The sequence below is a fragment of the Malania oleifera genome, chromosome 13, assembly GCF_029873635.1.
Source record: "Malania oleifera isolate guangnan ecotype guangnan chromosome 13, ASM2987363v1, whole genome shotgun sequence".
Taxonomy (NCBI): domain Eukaryota; kingdom Viridiplantae; phylum Streptophyta; class Magnoliopsida; order Santalales; family Ximeniaceae; genus Malania; species Malania oleifera.
The window spans coordinates 12,360,005-12,370,165 of NC_080429.1; the positions used below are offsets into that span (position 1 = coordinate 12,360,005).

Below are 10,161 nucleotides of genomic sequence, written 5' to 3' on the forward strand. Positions count from 1 at the left end.
CCCAAGGTGTTTAAAATGCCACAGGTTCGGTTGTCCGAGCTCTCTCAAGTTTTTCCAATTAAATCCAATTTCGCCTTATTTAATTTCCCTTGATATAGAGAGTCATATTAGGGACTTACTTAAGTGATTGTGCAAGACCTAGAGTCTTTTCTAAGGCTGTTTTGAGACAGTCCCAAAAATTCGGCGTCGGTCAACCGAAGGATGCTCCATAACGTCTTGAGCTTGTAGTTCCTACATGCATGATATGCATTAAATACTACAGACCTCTTTCCTATTTACTATTAGAGACTCGAATTGAATGATAATATAAATTACAACATCAACTAATCTTCAGGGTCTTTAGGTTTCAAGCTTTCACGTGCCATCAAATATGAACTTGACAATAAGAACTTGCACACAAACTTGAAAGTCCTCAAATACAAAGAATATTTGTCATTATCAAAACCGGGAATGACCTATAAGGTCAACAGAACTTGTAGTTCAAAAAATCCCCCAATTGACCGAACTTAGTGAGATGGTCGACCGAACCTCTAGGGTTGGGGTATTTTTAAATGCTAAAACGGGTTTAACTTTTAATTAAACAATTTGAAAAATACTCAGTGAGTCCCCAACGGTCATAATTTCAAACTCTATAAATACCCCCTCATAACTCCAAATTAGCAACTTTGATTAACTTTAAAAACCTCTCAAATTATTTCTTAATCAAAGTTCCCCCAAACTGATTTCATTGCAAAATCTTTTCCTTGGGGTAAATTTTTACACTCTCAAACTCTCTTTATTATTTCTTGAAAATCATTTTTACAAGAGAGCATTTTTTATTTGGGCATTTATTTTCAAGTGTTTTACGCTCTTTTACTTGCATATTTGAAAAACTTTTTGAGAGTTAAGCTTTGAGATTTCTCCACATATTTTCATGGTAAATATGTTGTTGAAGGAATGCATTCTTGCTTTGATTTGCACATTAAATATCAAATGTTTGTATTTTTGTTTAGTGTAAAATCATTTTTAGAAAAACACCCTTTACTCTACTGAGCATTTATTTCATATCTTTTGAGAGTGGATGTTTTATGAGCTTAATGTGTACATTTCTGCTTGTATGTTTGAGAAGCATTTTCATGTACAAAAATGTTTTCCATGTACTGGTTGGGTTAAGCCCGTTAATTGAACTGGGGAGTCTCAGCCCCGTAAGTGAGATCGGTTTCGTTCAGTCTGAAAATTGAATTGGGGAGTCTCAACCCCGTAAGTGAGACTATCTGGGGTTTTCCTCGTCGTGTAAGAAGAGGATGTAAACTGTTTCTGCTCTGCTCGTTTAAGTGAGTAGGGATAGTATAATCCTTGGGGGATATGCTCAAGGCGGGGACGTAGGCTAGTTTGGCTGAATCTCGATAACAAATATCTTGTGTTGCTCTCTCTCTATCTCATTTAAATTTCTACACTTTAAATTCAGTTTGTGTATGCATGTTCATTCATGATTATAACTATTTTGCATGCACCCATATTTAATTTAAATAAGAGTTGCACCACTTGTGTATGTATGTATTCATTGTTAAATTGTTTTTTATATATGTGTATATTTTGAATGAGATATGATTTATGATAAATTGGCGTAAATGTTTAATTTAGCCAAAATATTTTTAAAACCCAATTCACCCCCTCTTGGGATCACACCAAAGTCAACAAACAGAATAGTCCATCAGTTGTGGGGTTTGTTGATGTTGATTTTGCAGAGGATATGGATGACAAAAGGTCTACAAAAGGTCATGTCTTTACCCTTGTGGGAGGGCCTATATGTTAGAGGTCCATGGTACAATCCTTGGTGGCATTGTCTACAACCAAATCTAAATATATGATAGTTGTTGAAGCTGCAAAGGAAGCCTTATGACTTACCAATTTGGTTAAGGAGCTGGGTATACAACAAGGTAGAATTGTGCTGCATTGTGACAGTCAGTGTGTCATTTACTTGGCAAAGAATCAAGTTTATCATGCTAGAACCAAACATATTTATGTAAGGTTTCATAGGGTTCGGGAACTAATTACTTCGGGTGAACTTGTATTGGAGAAAGTTCACACATATGAAAACGTAGTGGACATCTTGACAAAACCGGTTACTACTAATAAGTTCAAGTATTTATTGGACTTGCTTCATGTCTCCAAGTACTAGAAGGGATATGAATTCAACCTAACGTTCTAAGGTCAAGGTGGAGCATCAGGTTATGTTTTTCAGGTTCTCCTAAGAGGCAGAATTTCGCCAAGGTGGAGATTGTTGTGTTTGGTGGTTCAATTCTTAAAGTTGTTGACATACACATGGAGGAGAACATAGTTAATATCAGCAATCTGGGTAAAACCATCGACGGTTTGACAGATTTCCAGATTTTCTACTCTCGGTATTTTATTCCATCGAGCAACAGTTGCAGGGTCTCTGAAACCGTCGATGGTTTTGTTCTGGGCAACAAAGTTGAATTCAAAATTTGAATATGAACGTTAAGTTGATTGAGTTTTGGGGGGAAACCTCTGAAGGAAACTTTATATATACACTTGTCTGAGTGTATTTAGTGAAGAAGATCTTTGTGTATTGTATTGTATTGTCTTCTTTGACATTTACATAGTGAAAACCTCTGTCGATTGCTCCCGTGGATGTAGGCATTGCCGAACCACGTAAATCGTTGGTGTTGTTGTTCTTGTTTTCATATATACTGTGTGTGTGTGTTCCATATTTGTTTTTCACTAGTTGTTATGCTTAATTCCGTTGTGCAAATACTATTTCATTCACAACAAATAATTATAAGGAATTTATAAATAGTCATAGGTACTTATAAGAGTATTTTACAAATGTTAAAAATGATACTATAAAAAAGATATATTTTTTTTTCTAATAGTAGAGATAATAGTAAAGAAACGTTGTTGTTGGGAGGAAACGAGACTTGTCGAAAAATCACAGAATTACAATCGGAAGTTTTTTCTCTCTTAATTAACAAAATTAGCTCTTATGATATGACAATAGCACAAAAATATATATTTTCAGCAGCACAATATTAGTGCAAAAATAATCACAAATATTAATCACACGAGACACACAATTTTACGTAGAAAAGTCCTTTAAATAAAAAAGTAAAAACTATGGGACTTATGAGTCCCGTTAAAAATTTCACTATGATAAAAGCGTGGGTACAAAATCTCAATTTTCAGGTGTCATAATGAGTACATGAATTATTAGCCTTAGTGGCTACATAATCATAATTGATGTATTTTGATAATATCAACCTAATTTGTAGTTTCAAGTTAACCTATCTTTACAGATCAAGTTAGTACAAGTACAAGTGACAAAGACATGAAGGTACTGCATCAAATGCAAAGATTGAGTCGACAGTCGAGTAGAAAAGATCAAAGTGGACAATCACTGAAAAGAACTCAAAGCACATCCAACAAAGTCATAGTGTAATAGAGAGTGTTTGAGGTAAGAACTACTGTAACTCTTGCGATATTGTTTCACGCAAGATCATTGAACAAAAGTTTACTAAATGCATTTCATATTAGGGTATAAAGTATTTAGGATATCACCAAAACATAAGTTCTACACTTATGAGTTTTCAAAAAATGAAAAACAAAGAGTTTTATATAAACATCTATACTTACTATGTTTTCATAATGGACAAGTTTTAAACAATCTCAGTATTATAAACTTTCAATAGACTTGGTCCCAGTTGGGTTAAAACCTCATTCATGCACCTTAAAATCAAATTAATGAAGAAACAAGGCAAACCGTCGACGGTTTGGCTCAGATGCAGCGACGGTTTCAAGCAGTAAGATAAATGGTTTGGCCTGAATGAAACCGTCCAAGGTTTGGGGGAATCCATCAACAGTTTGCGTCAAGATTCTTCACCCAACAGTTATAAACATATAGTTTTCAAGTAATAAATTATTTTATTAGAGCCCAATGAACATGAAACGGCTAGTAACTCAATTTGCCTATAAATACAAGTCCAAAGGCTTGTTTAAAGATTGATTTTAGTAATCATATATTTTTACAAGCACACTTCATTTAGTTCATCATCTTTGTGCTCAACATTTCTCTTACTCTTTAATCTTGTTGAGATTCATTACTTTGAGAGAGTTGTGTGAGGTTATTTTTGTATCAAATATCAGCTCATTCAAGGTGGATTGTATTTGTAAATCATTTTCTTCCATTTGTTGTAAAAGGGTTCTTAGTGAACCGAATTGCAAGGGTTCTTAGTGAACCTTACTGAAAGGGATTTGTTTTCATGTGTAAAGGCTTATTCACCGGTGAAGAAGGTTGTTTAGTGGATTGTGGAATCCTTAAGTGTGTCTCAAGGCGTAGACGTAGGCAAGGGGCCGAACCACGTTAACATCGGTGTTAAGCTTTTCTTCATTTTTCTTTAATTTATATCTTGTGCATGATTTACCTGGTTTATATTGTGATATAATTACTTGCATCTTGCCAAAATTTATTATTTTGTAGAGAAAAGCGAAAATACACAAAAGAATCTATTCACTCCCTCTAGACTCGACTCTAGGGATAACATAACTTTATTTTTAGCTAACATTAAGAGATCTTAAACATTAAAGAGAGAAAGTTCAGAGTTTCACAAAAAAATGTGGTTACTATTCAAACCCAATATCTTATGCTACAGTGCTTGGACGACCAATATGACCATTCAAAATCGGCGTCTATGAGTCCTCTATTGACAAAAAATCAGCTCGATTAGACTACAGATGACCCTTCAATCATTGGTTGATCAAAACTGCACACTATTGCAAATTCAAAAGCCGATATCTAACGCTACTGTGTTTGGATAACCAATCTGACCATTCAAAATCAACGTATATAAGTCCTTTATCTACTGACAAACAAACAACTCTATCGGACCATGAATGACCCTCCAATCGTCAGTTGCTCAAAACTACGCACTATTGCAAAAATTCAGATCTTTTCAATGTGGTTCTCATTCTTTTTGCCGCATACTTTCTCTCACTTTCTAATGGAATTATGCACTGACAACCTAATTTTTTATTTATTTAAATGACGTATAAAAAGGTCTCTAAAAAACTTAATAAAGAGTTCAAATAAAATTGACTAAAGGATGGAATGAATTTCTTCACGTTGGAGGGATACCCAAACCCAACAATTGTCTTATGTGAACTTTTGATAGTTATAAATGTATAGAAGGCAAAATAGTTTTTTTTTTTTTCTTATGAAGGTGTTAGCATAGATTAATTAATGAATTAATTAATTGAATGAGTTGACTTATTATTTGATTTTGTTTTTTTCATAATCAAATTAAAGCTTTTGTGATTAGTTCATTTTTGTAATAAGGAAAGGGCTAAATACAAGGTAACTCGTAGATAACTTTATTGAAAATTATTATTAATATTATTTATTAAAGGAACTCTTTAATGTAAATATATCCATGAAGTCTTTTTTTTTTTTTAATATAAATGTCGTTTGTAATTTTGAACTTTAAAATTTTATATTTTTAAAAAACTATCGTTAGTGTGTTTCAAATGTTATAAAATACCAAATATTACCTTTTTTTTTTTTTCTTAAAAACAAAAAAATAAAGAGGAGCATTGTAACAATCAATTAGATATTTTAATTTTAGGTATTTTTTAAAGAACTTAATTTAAATAGATAACTAGTAACTAAAGATGATTAAAAAAGTATGATTCTCATTAATTATTAAAAATACATGGTGATTAAGCTATCCAACTTAATTTCTTAATTTATTCTATCAGATTTAGCAATATCAATATTACCATGTATTAAGATTTGTAAATTATTATTATAAGCATAAATTAAATATTTAAATTTTAGGTAACTTTTAAAAAGCTTAATTTAAATAGATAACTGTTATAAAAAGCTATTAAAACAATTTCAGCCATTCAACGTGAGAGAGCAATTCGGTAGTTCACAATAATGGCAGAAAGCAAAATCGGACTTTGCCAAGATTCCAAATTTTGAAGAAAAAAAAAGAAAGAACCTAAATTATAAATAATTACATAATTTCAAGTTTTAAATTTAATTTATATAATTTTTAAATTAATAGAAGGATCCTAGGTCAGAGACTAATGATAAATTAAAATAAAATGATATAAATTGGGTAGATGGTAGACCCAGGTTTTATGACCGGAGCTGATAAAAGGGAGAAGAAAGGGGAAGAAACGAAGAGACATCTTTCATCGCCTACCCACCAAAAGGCAAAGCCTCGGCCTTCTGCTTCTCTCTCTCTCTTCGGCGGAAAGCATCAAGCATGGCTCTGCAACTGTGGGAGACGCTGAAGGAGGCCATCTTAGTCTACACGGGTCTCTCTCCGGCGACCTTCTTTACCGTGCTTGCTCTGGCGGTGGCCATCTACTACGTGGTTTCGGGACTGTTTGTGTCGCCCGATCATCATCGCCAGGCGCCCAGGGGGCTCGAGGAGCAGATGGAACCGCTGCCTCCGCCCGTGCAGCTCGGCGAGGTCACTGAGGAGGAGCTCAGGGCCTACGATGGCTCCGATTCGAAGAAGCCCTTGCTCATGGCCATCAAGGGTCAGATCTATGATGTCTCACAGAGCAGGTATAGCGTTAAATTTTTTATTATTTTCGATTTCTCTCTCTAATTAGTTTTTTTTTTAGCTCCTGAGTGTGTTGTTTGACTTGCTGGGTGTTTTCCCTTTTGTAATTTTTTTTTTTGCGGGTTTATAGCATTTGTTAATTTGTCTTTTGTAAAGTGTAATTTAGTGTGTGTCTGTATATCTGGATATGTAAATTTTTTCTTTTTTAGATTTTTTTTTTTTGGGGGAAGGGGGGGGGGTGTTTCACTTTGGGTTTTATGGGTTTGATTTGTCTCTTGACGTTTTCAGAGTGATTCTATTTCCAGAAACGACTTTGTATTTTTCAACTTTTGATACATTGTTGATTCCCAATCTATTTCTGCTTCTTGATGCCACTTTTGCCGCTCTTTATTGCTAGGCAAAAAGTTCGCGTCTAGCTGTTTTCGCCCTTTTTCACTTTGGGTTGATGAGAGGTTTGACAAGTATGATTTTCTTCATTACGGCAGTTTGAGATGTGCATCGTTTTTTATTTCTGATTTTGCGGATCTTTAAGGATAGGGTTTGGAATTTGAGAAATTGGGATTTGTGTTTTTCATTTGCTAATTTCTCGACTGTTTCTCTATATCAATCAATGACATGGGAAAAACTGTTTGAAGATTAGGGGATGTATTCTAATGGCAAGTTCGGAATTTCGCATTCATACTTTCAAATTGTTTGTATTCAGCTCATAGTTTATGCAGTCTTGTACTTGCTGCCTGTACAATTGAGGAAAGGTATTCCAATTGCAAATTTTCTTTTCAACTTGGCATGTAATTAACCATGTACAGTTTGTTTTTGGAATAAGAAGTTTTGAAGTTTGCAACTGCAGATACATGACTCAATTGAGTATTGAATGTTTGGGCGTTTGCAGTCATTGTTGTCACTTTAGGCCAATGCTGCATCTTGGTTGCATGGTGTCAGGTGGAAGGGCAGCCGAACCTCATCCTTTGGAATGAATTGGTGTACACAGACCTGACTTATACTCAGCATTTACTTGGCTACTTTTCCTGAGCTCTGGGTATACTTGATTTAGGTTGGATTGGTTATGCTACCCAGACCCAACTACTAATTATTATTTTTTTCAGTTTAGTTTGTTTTGTCTTGTTGTTTGTTGCTGTTTTTTTATTTATTTATTATTTTTTGGATGTTGGGGTGGTGGGGGGATGTCTGCAGACAATGACGTTAAGTTATGTTGAGATTAAATCAATGGAAAAATAATGGTTTGATCATCAGAGATTAAGGTATATTGTGGTAAATCCTTGCGCTAAAAGGTTTGAGCTGCCTGAAATAGCTTCAAGCCATTGATCTCTACTGTTGAACCCTCAGCAACTTCAAATCTTAAAAGTTAAAACACAATAATGGGAACCATTTCAGTGGAAATTGGAAGCATTGATCCCATTGGTATTCGTGGGCATTAAAGAATTGAAGGGGAAGAGAGATGAGAAGAACAAAGAGAGGATAATGAAGATGCTGGTATTATTGTTCTTTTTTCCTATGCTTAGTGTGCTAGTGCCTGGTGGGATTGATTTGCTTGAGCTGTTAGCTTTTTGATATCATGTTTTAATCCTCCCAATGCCAATTCATTGACTAGGCATCCATGTTATATTATATGGAAACCAGTGATCAGGTTATGTGTTGTGTTGTGCTTTCCCAACACCTCAGCCTTTGCCCTACTGCAAGGATGCATAGCCCAAGCCTATGTTGCGGAGTTGTTCTATGTTTTCTGATCTTGTCACTATATTTTACTTGCCTCTGGAAAACCTTTGTGGGTTGGAGTTTGGTTTTGATAGTGATTATTTTAAGATGACAGTTAGATGGGAAGCATGGTTTGTTTGGGTATGTATCCATAATTTCAGGTGTGGTTTGGGAGGCTGTATTTTCTTGTCATTCATGATCATGAAGAAATGACTTTCTAGGTTACCATCCAAAGAGGCACATGGAAGGTTCATTTTTTCCCCCTAAATAGTTCATTTGTATTTATAGCATCATATCATTTTTTTTTATGAAGTCTAATTAGTCAAATTGATTTTTTTTTTTTTGGGGGGGGGGGGGGTGGTGGTGTGTTCCAATATTGTTTTTGTGAATTTTGGTGACTATGAAACTACACAAGGCTGGGGTTTGCTGCTATATGGAACAAGGATTTTTGTTTTATGGCCAATTCTAGTGCTTGGAGCAGGACATATTGTGTCAATTTTAGCTTTTGGACCCATACAAATCTGTAAATGTGAATGATATGCAGTAACTCATTGTAAAGATATTTCAACTGGATGAGCTTTTCTCTCTCATGGTTCATTTTTCTTTTCATATTAATCCATGTCGATGCAGCATAACTTCTAATTGTTTTGCTTTAAAACTCATCACTATATTGTAGAATGTTTTATGGGCCTGGTGGGCCTTACGCGCTGTTTGCTGGGAAGGATGCTAGTCGAGCTCTTGCAAAGATGTCTTTTGAAGATAAAGATTTGACTGGGGATGTTTCTGGTCTTGGTCCATTTGAACTCGAGGCCTTACAGGACTGGGAATACAAGTTTATGAGCAAGTATGTCAAAGTTGGAACCATCAAGAAGACAGTTCCAGTGACCGAGGGCTCTGCCACTGGCGAGCCAGCAGAAGCTGCTGATCATGATGTTGATAGGCCTGTAGAAGACGGACCAGCTAAGCCAGCAGAGGACGGACCAGCTAAGCCTGCAGAGGATGGACCAGCTAAGCCTGCAGAGGATGGTCCATCGGAGAGTGCAGCAGCCAGAGCAGTTGAAACCCCTAGTGATGGCAATGCTGAGAAAGACTAATGTTTGTTTGTATACTTATCAATGCAGCAGCAATGGACTGGCGAAACTACTTGTTAATGGGACCCTAAGAAAATGTAATGTTAATGCATATGTTTCATGAGAACTGTTTTTGTATAAGTTTACCTTAGTCTAGGATACTTGCTTGAACGTGTAGTTGGTTAAATAAGGAATTGAGCACCCTGGTTTTTGGGGGTTCAAAGCTGAGACTTTAATTTCTTGGGAGGATCCGGAAGTGAAGTTCAATGAAATCTATTATCAAATTGCTTTTTCATTCCTAAAAAGACAGATTTGGCGTTGTTCTCTTTGTTTTTTTTTTTTTTTCTTTTTTTTGGGGGGTAAAAAGATGTCTATTGTTGCTAGAATTGGTGTGGTAGTTCATTGGGTAGGTTTGATGTCAAAGCTCACATGTTTAATTTAGCATTGCTGTTTTCTCATGATAAAGCCACATCTGCAGTTTGTGGTAACGAGCCCTCTTGCATTCTGGGTAACCTCTCTCTCTCTCTCTCTCTCTCTCTTGATTCTGGGTAACCTTTCTCTCACTCTCTGTTGCAGCAACCAGTGGAACATGGTGAGGGTGAGGACAATATGGGTGGTGCTGTTGTGACTTTCCCAAGCTTTCTCAATCTCCATTTGTGTAGCAAAAAAGAACTGTGTTGCTACAGAATCAAATTGATCACTCCATTTTATATATTTTTACAGTTGAATGCTTTTGTAATGGGACTACAACCCCATATTTTTATGATTTAGTTGAATGCTCTAGCTCTTTTATAAAATCATATATT

The 10,161-nt window shown here is 35.3% G+C and overlaps 1 protein-coding gene across 1 annotated transcript; it reads left to right on the forward strand.

The window, feature by feature from the left end:
• The first annotated feature begins 5,896 nt into the window (after nt 1-5,896).
• Nucleotides 5,897-9,660, forward strand: LOC131145469 (membrane steroid-binding protein 2-like). Its single transcript, XM_058094558.1, has 2 exons — nt 5,897-6,574; nt 8,962-9,660. The coding sequence occupies exons 1-2, from the start codon at nt 6,267-6,269 to the stop codon at nt 9,377-9,379; spliced, it is 726 nt and encodes a 241-aa protein (XP_057950541.1). The 5' UTR covers nt 5,897-6,266; the 3' UTR covers nt 9,380-9,660.
• Nucleotides 9,661-10,161: the final 501 nt, after the last annotated feature.